This window comes from Orcinus orca, chromosome 6 (genome assembly GCF_937001465.1).
Source record: "Orcinus orca chromosome 6, mOrcOrc1.1, whole genome shotgun sequence".
NCBI classification, from domain to species: Eukaryota; Metazoa; Chordata; class Mammalia; order Artiodactyla; family Delphinidae; genus Orcinus; species Orcinus orca.
Window position 1 is genome coordinate 101,116,157 of NC_064564.1, and position 14,909 is coordinate 101,131,065.

Here is a 14,909-nt window from a genome sequence, read left to right on the forward strand (position 1 = left end):
CCCTCCACTAACCCAGAAGGCTACCAGAACCCTGTTTGTACCTTGTGAGGGCAGAATCCCATGCTGCCCCTAATCTAACCCTCCTGCCTTCTCTCCTATAGAGCAGTGCTTCTCAGCTGCCCCCCAGGGAACAGTTAACAATGTCTGGACACATTTTTGGTCATCACAAATGAGAGGGGGCGCTACTAGCTTCTAATGAGTAAAAGCTAGAAATGTTAAAGACCTTACAATGCATGGGACAGATGCTCCACCCAGAGCAGAACCTTATCCAGCCCAAGGTGTCAGCGGTGCCGAGGCCAAGAAACTCTGCTGTATAGAAACCCTCACTCCATCCAATCCTGTGTGCCCTGGGCCTTCCTGCCTCCCTGCATTTGCTTCCGCTGGGCCCTCTCCTGGCATGCTCAGACCACTCATCTTCATGGATCTGTCCCTTGATTCCATTCTCGAAGGCCATCTTCTCCAAGAGCATCTCCCCAGCACCTCCAGGCAGAATTCATCCTCCCTCCTCACACCAGCCCATTTTCTCAGCCTCTTTAGGACTCTGCACTTTCTGGCCAGCAGGCAACTCACTGGTGTCCTTGGCACATTTGTCAGACGAGAGCAAGTGCACAGAGGAGGACCTCTTCTTTATTTCCTCATGCGGGGCTTAGCACAGTGCTGGCCACAGACATCTGCTCCATCGTCCCTCACCTCCCTGCTTCCCCTGCCTCCTCAGACATCACTAATCGCTCTTTCTTGCCAAGCCTAATTCAGTCTCAGAATCTTTCTTAACACATTCTTAACACATAACACATTAGACATGACTAATGGAGTGAAGTTGGTACTCAAGTTGAAACTTCCTCCTGGCTCCCTCCTGCAACCCTCACCCTGCCCACGAGCCCTCCACATGCCATCTGAGTTGGCCACTGTCTGTGAGATCTGTGCTAAAATGGGAGGGTAGAGGGGGTCATCTGGGAATTTTTGCAGGGAGTGTGATTGACGCTGCCTGAAGCGATCTCCTGCCTTTCTGCAGAACTGCCAGTTCTACCTGGATGCAGCGCCTCCATGTAGCGCCCCTACTGAGAACCTTCTCGGGGCTCCTCTGCTGAGCTGCTCTGGGTTTCTGGGGTCCATACCCTATCCATTTCTGAGCTCCTCTGCCCCTCTGCTCTCCAACGTGGCTTCTCCTTCAAGCCTCAGCTCACCGTGCCGCCTCCCCTGCTTGGCTGTCTGCTCTCTCCTAGCACTCAGTACTTCTTTGTTCCACTTCATATGTGTTTAATGCCCACATCCCGTTCTAGAAGGTAGGGGGTGAGTTTGCTTTGTTTATCAGTGTATTCTCAGTGCTCATATAGGGTCTGGCTCATTGGTGGGGGCTCAGCAAACCTCTGAATGCATGAATAACCAGATGAATGAATGAGCCATACCGAAACTGTACCTTCCTGCCCTGACCTGTCTCAGGTACCCGCTAAGTAGAGTTTGGCGTCAGATGCCTGGCTATACTGTGAAGGACCGTGCTTCTGGACAAGCCACACATCACATTTCAGAATCCTATAATTTTTGAGCCAACAGGATGCTTTGAGAGGCCAGCTGGGGAAACTGAGGTCCAGAGAGGAGCAGGGACTTGGCGAGTACGCCTCACTCTGTTTCTTGGCGTGTGTTTCTTCCTCCTGACCCTCTCTGTTGAATGGGGCTCTCGGTCCTGCTGACTGCCCAGTGTGGCCTAGGGGCTGCCAGGGTGGTAGAGAAGTCCAGTGGGAGGCCTCACGGAGTGCTGAGCGAGTCTGGTGAGCTCCATTCTGCTGCGAGAGAAGCCGGGACCTCGTGCAGGCCGAGGTGGAGCCTGCAAGAGCAGCTTGCAGGGGGGATCAGCTGAGGTCTAGGTGTACGTTGGTCCTCAGGACCCCCAGGCAAGGACAGGACCCCCCTCCTCTCCCTGCCCAAGGCCCAAATAGCATCTCAGCCGATGGGGAGACTGTCTGCAGCAACAGTGAGGTGATGTCTGGTTTCGCCTTGTGCGTTGTAAGCAGTGATTAATCTGGCTCCCAAACCAAAATACAGCCCGAGTTCTATTATAAACATGGGTGCTGTGGGGACCCGCCTGCCCGGCAGCCAGAGGCCCTCGCAGATTGCGTGGTCCCTGGAGCTCCCCTGAAGCATCTGCTCTCCCCTAGTCCCAGTCAGGCACTTATCACCCACGGGGAAATCACTGCCCGTGGGTATGTCTACCTTGTGGTCAGTGTCCGCCCCGTAATTACCCAGGGCCCTGTAGAAGGTGATGGTTTAGATTCTTCCAAGTCCTGGGGCCCTGTCATTTGAAGCTATTTGGCAGCCCCAGCTTGGTAAACACTGTTAAGGTGCCTCCAGGGAACATATGAACCTCCCCCCGCCGCCCCATGCCTTGGCTGTGCTCAGTCTCAGCGGCTCCCAGTCTGCTAAGAGGAACCGGGGTTCAAGGCAGTGTTCAAGGCCCTTCAGGGTTCATGGTTTGGGAAGGACCTAGGAATCGTGGCCTTCTAGACAAAGCACAGCCCAATGGGTCTGGAGTCGTGTGGGACGGTCTGGGCTTGGCCATAACTCGCTAAGTAGCCTTGGGTAAGTCCCTTCCCTTCTCTGAGCTGCAGTTTCTCATTCTATCCAATGAGAAAGGAGGTCGTCAAATTGACAGCTTAGGTTCCTTCCAAGTCAGGTAGTTACTCCGGAGTTCACGATGCTGCTGTGATCCATAAGCTGAGACCTGGTGGCGTGTGGTCTGTAAGGTGGTCCTCGCCTAGGTGGCCCTGTGGCTCTTCTAGGGGGGCCTTGGGCCTCAGCAGTGTGTCTCATCCATGATTTGGTGGTTGAGGACACGAGGATTCACAGCCTGCTTCCTCTGGGAAGCTGTGTGGCCTCAGGGGAGTCTCCACCTCTCTGAGCCTCAGTTTCCTCATCTGGCAAATGGGCATGGCAATTCCTACCTCTCGGGTGATTGCAAGTTGCTGACAAGTTGATGTATTTAAGGCTTTAGTGCCGGGCCAGGCATAGGGCAGGTCACTGTCCATGTCCCCGAAGGTCATTTGTTTCCTTTTAGCTATATCCTGAGTAAAAGATTTACTTGAAATCTCCTTCTGGGATTTCACTGGCTAAAGCGCTGGTTTCTAGCAGGCTTCTTTGTGGCTGCACAGGAAGCCAAAGGAGCAGGTGATGCTCAAGGGCTCCCCGGACCCCTTTCACGCTTCTCTTGGGATCCTTGCTCCATTATTGCATTGGCTCCATTATGGCACTGAGGCAGGCAGAGGATGGCAGAGAGAGGCTCAGAGAGGGCAGTCACCTGGGCTGAGTCACACAGGCTAGAGCTCAAGGCTCCGCCCAGCTCTTCATGGGAAAAGGCTTTGCTTGTTCTTCCTCATCTGCAGGCTTCAAGTGGAGAAAGGATGGTGATGGCCATTATATGTGTCCAGTCCATGACACATCCCTGCTCAAAACCCTCCTGTGCTTTCCTATCATCTTACTGCCTGGCATGCTCTGGCTTCCTGCTTCTTCTCTGACCACACCGCCCCTCTGCCCCTTACTGCTCACTCGTTCTGCTCTCGTCACACGGGTCTCATTATTCCTTGAGAGCATTCTTGCCTCAGGGCTTCTGCACCTGCTGTTCCCTCTGCCTGGAATGCTTTTCCCCGGAGAATCCGCCCTGTGTCCAGCTCCCTCACACAGAGTAGCCTCCCCTGCCGGACCACCTGCAGTCACCACCCTCCCCAACACTGTCATTCTCTGTCCTCCAACTCTGCTCACTTTTCTTTGTAGAGCTAGTCGTTGCCACACATTATCTCTTTTTAAAATTTTATTTTCAGTGATGGTAAAAAAATACATCACATACAATGTACTATCTGAACCGTGTTCGTGTGTGCAGTTCATTAGTGTTAAGTATATTCACATTGTTGTGCAATCCATCTCCAGAACTTTTTCATCTTGCAAAACTGAAACTCTACACCCATGTAAGCAAACCCCTGAGACATTACCCTTTTATATTTATTTGTCTTTATATCTACTTAATTAGACTGTAAATTCTGTTAAGGCAAAGGATGTTGTCTTCTTGTTCATCCAATGCCCAGAATGGTGCTGGAGCATAAAATTTCAGTAAATGTTTGTTGAATGAATGAATGAAATATAAAGATCACGGTACCAACAGCAGCTAGCCTTTACGGGGCCTTGAATTCATTGCCAGATACGGTGCTAAGTGCTTCACACATTATACCATGTAATCTGTACACCGACCCTTAGAGCCCCATTTTACAAGAAGAAACCAAAGCTCAAAGAGGTGACATCAGTGGCCCCAGGTATCCAGCCAGCCAGTAGTGAAGCAGGATAGGGATCCAGATTAATTTGAAACAAGAGATCTTAACCACTCTGCATGCTGGCTGCTGGCTGTGGCCTGTGCCTCCATTTGCCCATTGGGGAAAAGAACACACGCCCCCGGGTAGAAGAATCTCAGCCAGCCGTAATGCGTCAATCTCATGGGCCCCAGGTTTGAGATGCAATCATAATGCTGGGCTGTCTCGAGGCGTGAGTAGGTGCAGAAAGAATGCTTGTAAATTCCCCAAACCTCTTGGATCAGACCAGCGCTGCTGTTTATGATTAAGAGCGCTGCTTTCTGGGGGTTTCCGGGGGTGCCGAGTGTGTGTGCCTGTGGGTATCTGTGGACATGCATGAACTGTACATGCCTGGGGGCGGGGGACTGCAAGGCTCTCCATGTGGCCTCAGGTGTCAGAAGGACCCAATGGTGGGCGTAAGCCTGCTGCTCCTTAGCAATGGGATTTGGAGCAAGTGGCTTCCATTCTCCGAGACTCAGTTTTCTCCTCTGTAAAATGGAGATGATAACCCTTAACCCCCTTTCCCCACACCTCATCTGGCTGTTGTAAGGGCTAGAGGACGTCATAAAGGTGTAATCCCATGTTATTTATTTATTTGTTTATTTATTTTTGGCTGCATTGGGTCTTCATTGCTGCGTGTGGGCTTTCTGTAGTTGGGGTGAGCGGGGGCTACTCTTCATTGTGATGCGCAGGCTTCTCATCGTGGTGGCTTCTCTTGTTGCGGAGCACCGGCTCTAGGCATGCAGGCTTCAGTAGTTGTGGCTCACGGGCTTAGCTGCTCTGCGGCATGTGGGATCTTCCCAGACCAGGGATCGAACCCGAGTCCCCTGTATTGGCAGGCGGATTCTTAACCGCTTAACCACCAGGGAAGTCCCTGGTGTAATCCCATGTAAACAGCAGTGCGTAGAGGGGGTCCACAGGCATCGTGTGTGTGTGTGTGTGTGTGTGTGTGTGTGTGTGTGTGTGTGTGTGTGTGTGTGTGTGTAGTCTAGAGTCTCATTTATCAACTCCTGGGGGAGCCCTAGAACTCTTGAGTTCCAGAACACCAGAGCTGAAGGGGACTTGGAGTTCTAACTCTCTCATCTGAGGTCCAGAGCAGGACAGTAACCCATCCAGAGTTGCACAGTAAGTCAGAGACCGTGTCTAGGTCAAGTGTAGGGCTCCCCTTGAGAGGGGGTCTAACGGAGATCACCCCGTCTCCTCCACCCTGTCTGAAATGGAAGCCCCTGCTCCATCTTATTTCATAACAGCCCTAAGCTGATGGAAGCTTGAAGTCCAGGGTTTCCCTTCAGAGAGCTCCTAACGCCTATGAAATGGCTCAGGTGGTCACCCCAGCACCACCTGAAGGCACAACTCGTTCTGACTCTCTTGATCTGGAGACCTGGCTTTGGGGACCATGGGAATTGGACCAGGGTGACAGAGGGTCACGGTCGGTACTGGAATGTTGCCAGAGTCTTTCTCAACCATTGAGTGGCCTCTTTGCCCCTGGAATACTTGCTGGGACCAGTGGGAAGAAGGAAGGCAGCTATTTTCGTTCATACATTTCGTCAATGTGTGGGAGATCATTTCCGTTAGGGGGTTAATGAGAAGGTCCCGACAGAAGGTCCCAGCATCGTGGTGGTTGAGCATAACCCAGACCTTAAGGTCCTGATCAGTCTACCCATCCACTAAGACATCCCTCCACCCCTGCTTCAGATGTTCCCACCTTCGCTCTGGATTTGGAAAGAATGGTTTGATACAGCATCACCCTCTCGCAGTTGCCGTATCCTAATTTAGCTCCCAAACCCTGCCCAAGGAGTGATCAACCCCCAACGTCTTCTGGTCTAAGAACCATTGGTGGCGGAGAGGGAACCACAGGAACCCCGATGTGCATATATCCGTTCTGGGAGTATTTATTGAACACGTCCCCGCCACGGTGCATGCAGTGCTGAAAAGGCAGGCGGGGAGGCTGGGCCTCTGCGATCCATGGGCCCAGATGTGTCTTCCCAGCCTGATTCAGTCTCTTCCCCCCACAACAGGGACACAAGGGCTATCCTGGACCGGCGGGGCACCCCGGAGAACAGGTGAGGGCTGCAGCCTCTGCCCCACCCTGCTTGCCCTCCCTCACTCCAGCCCCTGCCTGTCCCTGGCCTCCTCCCTGGGCCCAGCTCCATGAGTGAGCTCCAGAGCCAGGAGGTTCTGCCTCCCATCCTGCTGGGGCCCCCACTCTACCCCACCTCTCAGCCAGCCACATCTGCCGCCTGAAAGGGCTGGAGTCCATGCCGGCCCGGTGTTGGCATGAGCCACTCGACTCCAGTTAGAGCCATGAATAGCTGGCCTGTTCCGGGCGATGTTAGGGGATATTATACACGCCGCCACGGGGTTTGCAGGAATTTTGGCTGCCCCGGCCCAAGTCAAGCAGCAGCCGCTGCCAGCATGGGAGAGCCAGCCAGCCAGGCCTCCTCTGGGCCTTATTCCTGGGCTTCGAGCACAGAAGGTTTTGTCCCTCCAAGCTGGTCTGACCGGTTTCTCAGAGGGGTGGGCTTGGGGGCCCAGCAGGCCGATGGCCTCCCCTTCCTCCCATTTCATCTCACATTCCTGCCCTTCTCTTTGTCCATTGTAAGCCCTGGTCCCCCCCCACCCCCCAGATCTGGAGCTGGGCAGGGTCTCTCCTTTCCTTACGTTTCTCTTGTTCCTTTGCAGGGGCAGCCGGGACCCGAGGGCAGCCCAGGGGCCAAAGGTTACCCTGGCAGGCAGGTGCAGTATATGGCTTCTGGAAGCTCTGTGGCCGTGGTGGTGTGGAGCTGGCCACGGGTGCCCCCAGGCAGAGGGAGGTGGCAGGCTGGGGGCCAAGCAGCTACACCTGCTGGGTGGGCCCTGAAGAAAGGGCTGTTCAAGGGGGCTGTACCGAGGAACCTTCTCTGAAGGCAACAGGGCAAGGATGCCAGGAAGAAACAGAAGAAAGAGGAGTTCCGGGGCTCTGGGGGTGGGGCTCCAGAGGCTCCCCCTGAGCCACCTCCCTGGGACCCCAGGGTAGCTGGGGGCTCAGTTTGAAGACCACGAATGTAACCCCACTCCCATTCTACAGAAGGGGCAGCTGAGGGCCAAAGGAGACAGGACTTACCCTGGGTTGTTGGCAGCAGGTAGCACGTCTCCATATGTCCTTGCCCCTCTGTCTTTTGTGTTTCAGGGGTTACCTGGACCTGTAGGAAACCCTGGCCCCAAAGGCAGCCGGGTAAGTGGGACTTGGCAAGCGCTACCCGGCTGGAGCCCGGTGGGCATTAGCTGTCCCTCCAGTGGGCCTGGTGGGAGATCAGGGTTGCAAAGCCTCCACCCAGGGTCTGCTGGGGGCGTTGGGGTCGAGGCCTCCCACCTGAGCACTCCCTGGACCGCAGAGGGGCAGCAGGATGGCCATGTGGTAGGGAACCCTTAAGCCAGCTTGGTCCCCATGGCCAAGTAATTGGGCAGCAAAGGTCTGCTGGGGGCTCAGCCATGGTCTAGCTGCTATAATCAGGCATTTGCTTGCCGTGTCCCCCAGCACATCCCAAGCGCTAGGGAACTAAAGCCTGGGCCAGTTTGTCCGTCACTGGAATCCTCCCTCTCTCCTGCTCTCACCTGAGGACGGGGTGGACCACCCTTTTGGGAGGGCAGTGCTGCCTGATGGGTGAACGTTGCCTGGGCCTGGAGGCTGAAGGAACATCTGCTCTCCCCCTCCATCAAGGCCCCTGGAACAAACCCTGAGTAGCTAGCAGCCTCAGTTTGCCCATCTTTTCAATGGGAGTGATGTCCATTCCTACCTCTGGCATGGTTATGGGGATACCAGGAATTTGGAAGCAAATAGTGCTGAGGAGGGGCCACCCGATGGGGCCTCCTGGGTGGGCTGTGGGGCAGCAGAGAAGGTTTGGGCGAAATGAATGGGGGTAAATGGAGTTTGGAAGACTAAGAAATGATCTGCTGGAATTCTCTCTTCTATACACAAGGAAACTGGGTTCATGGTGGGGATCCGACAGCCTCAGTTCCCACAGCACGCCTAAGGTGGGGATGGGATGAGGACCCAGGTATTTTGAGGGCTGGGCTCTCTGCCTCTCAAAGAACGCTCAGCAAGTGGGTCACACAGTCCTGCGTCAGGCCAGGTCAAGTGTGACGCGTCCTCCGCGCCTGAGCCAAAGCTATTTATGGCTGCAGTCTCCGCCCGAATCCCTGGAACTGATGGGCGGCTGTTAGGAGACCGACTGGGAGGTGGGGAAGTTCCCCAGGACATCATGATGGTGACGTTGATGTTGATGATGTTGATGTTGATGATGATGATGATGATGATGATGGGGTGGGGTGGGGTAGGGGTGGTGAAAGGCAGCACCCAAGGAGGCTCCTGTCCTAGGATGCTGGGCCTGCCTCCTTTCCTTTATCCAGCTGTTCCCACAAGCTATGGCCCCAGAGGGGCCTCCTGAGCCCAGGGAGAAGGTCTTCCCAGTTCAGCCCCAGGTCTCTGATCTGCCAGGAGGACAGGAGGAGCGAGACAGGCTAATGACATCTGGGGCTTGCAATATGCCATGCTGTGGCATCCTGAGGCCACATGTGGGGAGATTGCTGGTCTGGCCCCAGCACACCCGTCTCCAGGGTCACAGGGTCCTGAGCAGCCTGGGTGAGCCGGGGCCACTCAGACTGCCCTCCCAACTCTGCCACCACCGGCCTCATGTTTATGAAGCAGGCAGAGCACAGACTTGGGGGCAGGGTGACTGCCTTTGAGACCTGCTCTGCCATTAACCCGTCATGGGAGCTTGGGCACATCACTGGACCTCTCCAAGTCTGTCACCTGCAAATCTGGGATATAAACCCTTCTTGGAAGGATCGGTAAATGTCACTTGTTAAGATGATGCTGAGAAGGAGGCCCTATGACCTCTTGAACTTCTAGAGAAGGAGAAATGGTTGTGAGCCTGCGATGGTTGCTTGTTTGCGGGAGATAATGTAGCAAAGTGGTTAGGAGCCGGACTGGGAGTCAGATCACTTGGATTCAAATACCACAGTCTGCTACATTCCAGCTGTGTGACCCTGGGCACATCACTTCACCTCTCTGGGCCTAAATGGTCTCACCTCTACAGGAGGCTAATAGTTCCTACCTCCTGAGGGTGTGATGAGGGCGCAGTAAATGCACTAATGCTTGCAGAGCACTGAGAAGTGGGCCTGGCACATAGTTTGTGCTCACTCAATGTTAGCTTTTGTTATAGCTCTGAGTAAGTCATTTCACAAACATCTAGAGAGTACGGTTAGGGATAGGCACCCTGGGCTAGGCCCCTGCTCTTGAGAAGCTCCCAGGCTAATGAGGCCATGAAATGTGGACACCACTAATGAAGATACAGAACAGGAAGTGGTACATCTGTTAACTGAGGTGCGAATATGGCGCTGGGGTGGAGGGAGGAGGTGACTTCTGGTTTGGGGCGTCAGGGATGCTGGCCAGAGGAGAGAGCCTCAGAGCTGGGCTTGAAAGCGTTGGCTGTGCAGTCGTGGGGCTGAGAAGGGCCTGCCTGGCGGAGGGCACCGGGTGGTTAAGGGCTGGAGGCGGAAAAGCTGGACTCCACCCCTCACTAGTTGTGCCGCTTTCTCTCCAGAGCCGTAGTTTCCCTTGCTTAGTGGGGGGAGGGTGGGCAGTCAGCAGGGTCCTCAGGAGGGTTGAATACAGTGGCACACATGCTTGCGGGATGCCAGCACGCCTGGGTGACAGCTGCTGTCACCACCGGACGCACTCAGGGGCCCAAGGGTGGATTCGAGCCCCGCGTCCATGGGGGGCCTTCGAGGCCTAGAAGGAGGCACTGCAGAAGCCGAGAGCGCCCGCCAGCGTCCCTGGGGGTGGGTAGGGCTTGGCGCCACCCTAGCATCTAACCCGGCAGAGAGCTTCCTTCCCGCAGGTCCCAGAGCCCCCAGCGCGGGGCGGGCCTCCCCCTGCGAGCGCCCGCGCCCTTCCCTGGCGTGAGGGTATGTGCCTTTGGACTACATCGTGGAAGCCAGCACCATGCAGTCCATGGGCATATACACTTGCCTCAAGGCCTATGTCATCGAGGAGCTGCCGGAGCCGCCAATGCCTCCAGCGAGGAAGAGGAGCCGGGTGCCAGAGGGCAGCGAGGGGGGCTGGGCCGGGCCGGGCCCGCCATATCCCGCCACTCGGCCCCTCTGACCTCCCCTCTGCTCTTTCCTAGGGCTACATTGGACTCCCAGGGCTCTTCGGCCTGCCAGGGTCCGATGGAGAGCGAGTGAGTATGCTTTCTTTGTTTACCTCCCACCCGGCCACCCCGTCTGCCAGGTGCCAGTCTGGAAAAGTCACAGAATGCCTCCTGGAGGAGGTGCCCTGGAGTTGGATAAAGGGACAAGTCAAGGCAAACGCCTTCCTGACACAGGGAACAGCATGTGCAAAGTCCAGGACATATGCTGACTTGGCGAGTTTAACAGCACAGTCAAAGCGCTGAGTGTGAGGCAGGAATGGGGCGAGACAGGCTGCGGGGGCACCTGGGAGCAGTTATACGGCACTCAGGGGCCAAGGTCAGGAGAGGGACTGTGTTCTGAGACCGTGGGGAGCTACTGAAGGGCTTTCAGAAAGTGAGAAACGGGCTCATTTCCTATTTCCGATCAAGTGCCTACAAGCTACGGCCCGTGGGCCAGATCCCGCCAGGCACCAGTTTTGTAGAGCTTTCCGGAACACACCATGTTCATCTGTTTATGTGTGTCTGTGGCTGCCTTTGCTCCCACAGGCCTCCGGACCTTCCTCTCTGTTCCCTCCCCGCCTGAGCCCGTATTTGGGAACTCAATAGTAATCTCATCAACAAGCTGGGTAAAGAGGATCTTAGGGAAACAGAAGGAGCATTTATTGAGTGTCTGCTGAATACCAGGGCACTGGGTGCTTTCCTTAGGAATCTCCCCAGCTCACGTCCACGCGGGCCCCGACTCTATAGCCTCTGAGGACCGCCCATCTGGTGTGCAGATAACTGGAGCCTGCTGTGTTTGTGGACCAGAGGCCAGGCCCTCTGTGACGTCCTCTTGTGGGTGAAAGAGGGGCTGGTTTGGGGCAACACTGCTTGTCTCCTGCTGGAATCCTGTCTTGACTTCTTCCCTGTTTCCCCCTACAGGGTCTACCCGGCGTTCCTGGCAAGAGGGGCAAGATGGGTAGGCCGGTAAAGATTTTCCGTGTCTATTACGCAGATTCTATGGGTGAACCTGACCTCCCACTGGCCACGCGGCCCCGTCCACCCGCGGCCTGGGCATTCTTCGCTTCTCTCTGCTCTGCCCTTGCTCTGCTTTGAGTGTGTGGGTGTGCGTGGGGGGCTGTCTGGGCCTTGTGTCCTGCTGCCAGAACACTGACTGGGGCTGGGGCCTCCCGTGGACGCTGGGCCGCTCTGGGATGCAGCCTCTCTGTGCATCCAGCAATTGCCCTGCAGTGTAGTTCTGTGTCTGGGGGCGGGGCTTGTCTGGGTCATGAGTGTCCTTGCTGGGGGGCCTGCTCTAGACGGGGTCTAGACTGGGTATCTGCACTCCTGTGTCAGAGAACACTCAGGCTCCGTGTTGTCCTGGTGTCACCTGTTTTACTCATGTACACACAAGGTCAGAGAGCTGTGGGGTGTTGGGTAGACCCACAGGAGGCATGACCACAAGAGGGGCTGAGCAGGACCCCCGATCCACCAGGTCAGGCTGAAGGAGACCCAGGACTGTGACTGAGGCATCTTTCTTTCTGGCCCGGCCCATGCTGGTGGCTTAAGGCTCTCTGCTGCCGCCCTGCAGTTCAACTCCTAAGCCTGGAACCATCCTCAGCTCCGGGTCTGGGCGTCCCTTTGCTTGTGGTTGATGGAGAAGGGATGGCGGGGGAGGAGGTTAGACGGTGAGAGGCAGCTGGGAGGGAGCCGGGAGCACCCAGGGTGGCCCAGAGGGGGTTGTCTGTGATTCTAGGGTTGGCATGCGTGTTCATGGGCACCTTACCTGTTGTAGTCTAGGGATCTGGGTCCTCTGGGGGCCAAGTGGGGGATTCAGAGAAAAGCAAGATCCAGGTCCTGGCCTCAAGGAGCTGACAGAGGGTGTACCTAGGACAGTCCGTGGCTGACAGCCCCCCTGTGCCTGAGGGCTGATATCTGACACTTAGATGTAGACAAGGAGCAGCACCTGATGCTTCTGGCTTCAAGGCAAGGACTTGCCCAAGGTCACACAGCAAATTGTGAGGGCTGGCTTGGCCTCTGGATCTCTTCCTCAAGCCAGGAGCCCTTTGGCAAGGAAACTCATTCATTCATTCACTGAAGTTGAGTGTGTGCCATGGACCAGGCACTGTGCTTGGTTCTGAGCAGTGAACAAGACGACATTCCCATTCTCAAGGGCAGACAGACAGACAGACAGTGACTGAATGGGGGAATGGAGGGTGAGTGGTTGAACGTCAGGTGGTGCTGAGTGTTAAGATGGAGTAGGGTAGGGGGACCGTGAGTACTTGGGGTATGGGATGTCGGATAAGTTGGCCCAGGAAGTCCTCCTCTCTTCTTGAGAAACCTGAAAAAGGTGAGAATGGGAGCCATGTGGCTCTCTGGGGAAGAGCATTCCAGGTTGAGGGAACAGTGGGTGCAAAGGTCCTGGGGTAGGACCGTTACTGGCTCTGAACTGCAGTTTTCCCATATGAAAAATGAGGATGATAGCTTCTAGCTCGTGGGGTCATTGTGCTTGTTAAGTAGTAAGAACTCAATATAATAGTGGCATTCACTGTTTCCATTCGTAGTTGTTTGGGTGGCCGAGGATCTCTCTGGTCTGTGTGACTTTGAGCCAGTGGCTTTACCTCTCTGGATCTGTTTTTCCAAAGTTTAAGTTGCAGAGTGGGAGCAGTTGACTTACTTAGAATATCTCAGTGGGGCCCTGTCCCATCACCCAGGCCTGCCTCCAATGCTACCCATGGGGGATTTGCTCAGACTCCATTCTGGGAGCCCCACAGAGGGCCTGGCATTGCCACTTTACAGATGAGGAGACTGAGGGTCAGGGGATGAGTGACTTGGCCAAGGCCTTGTGCTTCTGAGAGTCAGAGCTGGGTTAGAATGTAGCAGCCCGAGCTTCTACCTCTTGTCCCAGGGTGTGGCACTAGGGACAGCACTACAGCCAAAACAGACCAGAAAAAAAAAAGGCAACACTTGCTGAGGCCCTTTTACCTTCATGGTATTTGAACGACATGTGGTTCTCCCATGATTCTTTGAGGTAAGATTGATTATACCTATTTTCCACACGAGGAAACTGAGGCTTCAAAGCCATTTGCCCAGAGACCCTCTGAGGACTTGCCAGACTTCAACCCCCCTAACTTACAGCTCATTTCTGCTTCTTTGCTCCGTGCCTTGTGTCTTTAACTTCCTAAGATTCCACCCTGCCCTCCATGATGGGTGTTCCCTGGCAATGGGGTGTCAGGCGTGAGTGCGAGAAACCGACCCCGTTCTGCCAAACAGCCCCATGGCCACGCAATACCCCTGAGGGCTGTGAAAGTCTCCTTGACTCTGGTCCAGCCGACATGGCCAGCAAATGGGCAAGGTCTGCGTCGGATGTGATTTAATTTGTGTGGAATATACTTCATATCACTGAGTCCCTAGGGCTTTGTCTGTGCCTTTGCCTGGCCGCCTAGTCTGCTGTGCCCTTGGCCCACACGCTGCTTGAGCAGACTTTAGGGTCATCCCCCTGTTATGTGTTCCTGAGCCCTTGATCTGCCTGATGGGGTTGGGGGCTCCTTGTGAATGGGTTTTCCTGTTGTCGAAGCTTTGGGCCAGGCGATTTCTAGGCACTTATTAACAAGAGGAAATGGCAGGAGAATGAGCTGAATTCCCTCATGCCAGATCCCAGCTGGCCTCATTTCTGGCAGGCCTGGTGATGATTTTGCTGGAGTCCATTTCTCTCCAGCAAGCAAAACCTTAGGCCCATGCACACGGCCTGCTCAGTGTCAGGCTGGGAAGGAAGGTGTGTGGGAGTCTTTTGCTGATGGGAGCTGAGAAAGACAGCAGAGGTCAGAGCACATCAGAGCTGCAGGAACATTAGTGACGATGTGGCCCAACTTCCTCATCAGACAGACAAGCAGCCGTATCTTGGAGAGGCCAGTAACTTGCCCAAGGTCACACAGCACATGGGTGGCAGAATCAGGACTTGAACCGAGGACCCTTGCTTGTTCGTGCAGGGCGCTCTCCACATCACCCGTCTCCTCTCTGTGCTCACATCTTCAGCCTCTGAAGGAAAGCTTAGACCGCAGCTCTCATCTCACATCACCCGCTGGAAAGTGAAATGTGTTGTGGTTTCCTGAGGAGGGGACCAGGTATAAGATGTTACACAGTTGGCTGGAGTTGAAGGGGTTTCTCCCGGGCTATCCCAGCTCGTCTGGGGCACAGTGCAGTGACACGCACAGCTGGGGACCGAGCCATGTCTTTCAGCCAAGGGTCTCTCATGGGGCCTAGGAAGACGCCGCAGCAAATCCTCTTGTCCGGCACCCTGTGGCTTCACTATCAAGCCCGCTGGAATGCCTGGCAAGACCAGCCCCTGCTCACAGCTTCTCTCATGGCCTCTGGCCAGGCCTGCCAAGGCTGGTCTTGTGTAGTGAGTCAGGCGGGCAGACCCTAAAGC

At 55.2% G+C, this 14,909-nt stretch overlaps 1 protein-coding gene across 2 annotated transcripts in view; it reads left to right on the forward strand.

Annotated features, from left to right (window-relative positions):
• COL27A1 (collagen type XXVII alpha 1 chain) overlaps nt 1-14,909 on the forward strand; it is a 143,830-nt gene that overhangs the window by 40,124 nt on the left and 88,797 nt on the right. For both annotated transcript variants that reach the window (XR_007477910.1, XM_004269304.4), the window contains exons 8-12: nt 6,347-6,391; nt 7,011-7,064; nt 7,498-7,542; nt 10,499-10,552; nt 11,423-11,467. Coding sequence is in view for 1 of the 2 variants with exons in the window: in XM_004269304.4 (XP_004269352.2) it covers nt 6,347-6,391; nt 7,011-7,064; nt 7,498-7,542; nt 10,499-10,552; nt 11,423-11,467 (243 nt within the window). In the remaining variant the exon portion in view is untranslated. The remainder of the gene's footprint in view (nt 1-6,346; nt 6,392-7,010; nt 7,065-7,497; nt 7,543-10,498; nt 10,553-11,422; nt 11,468-14,909) is intronic.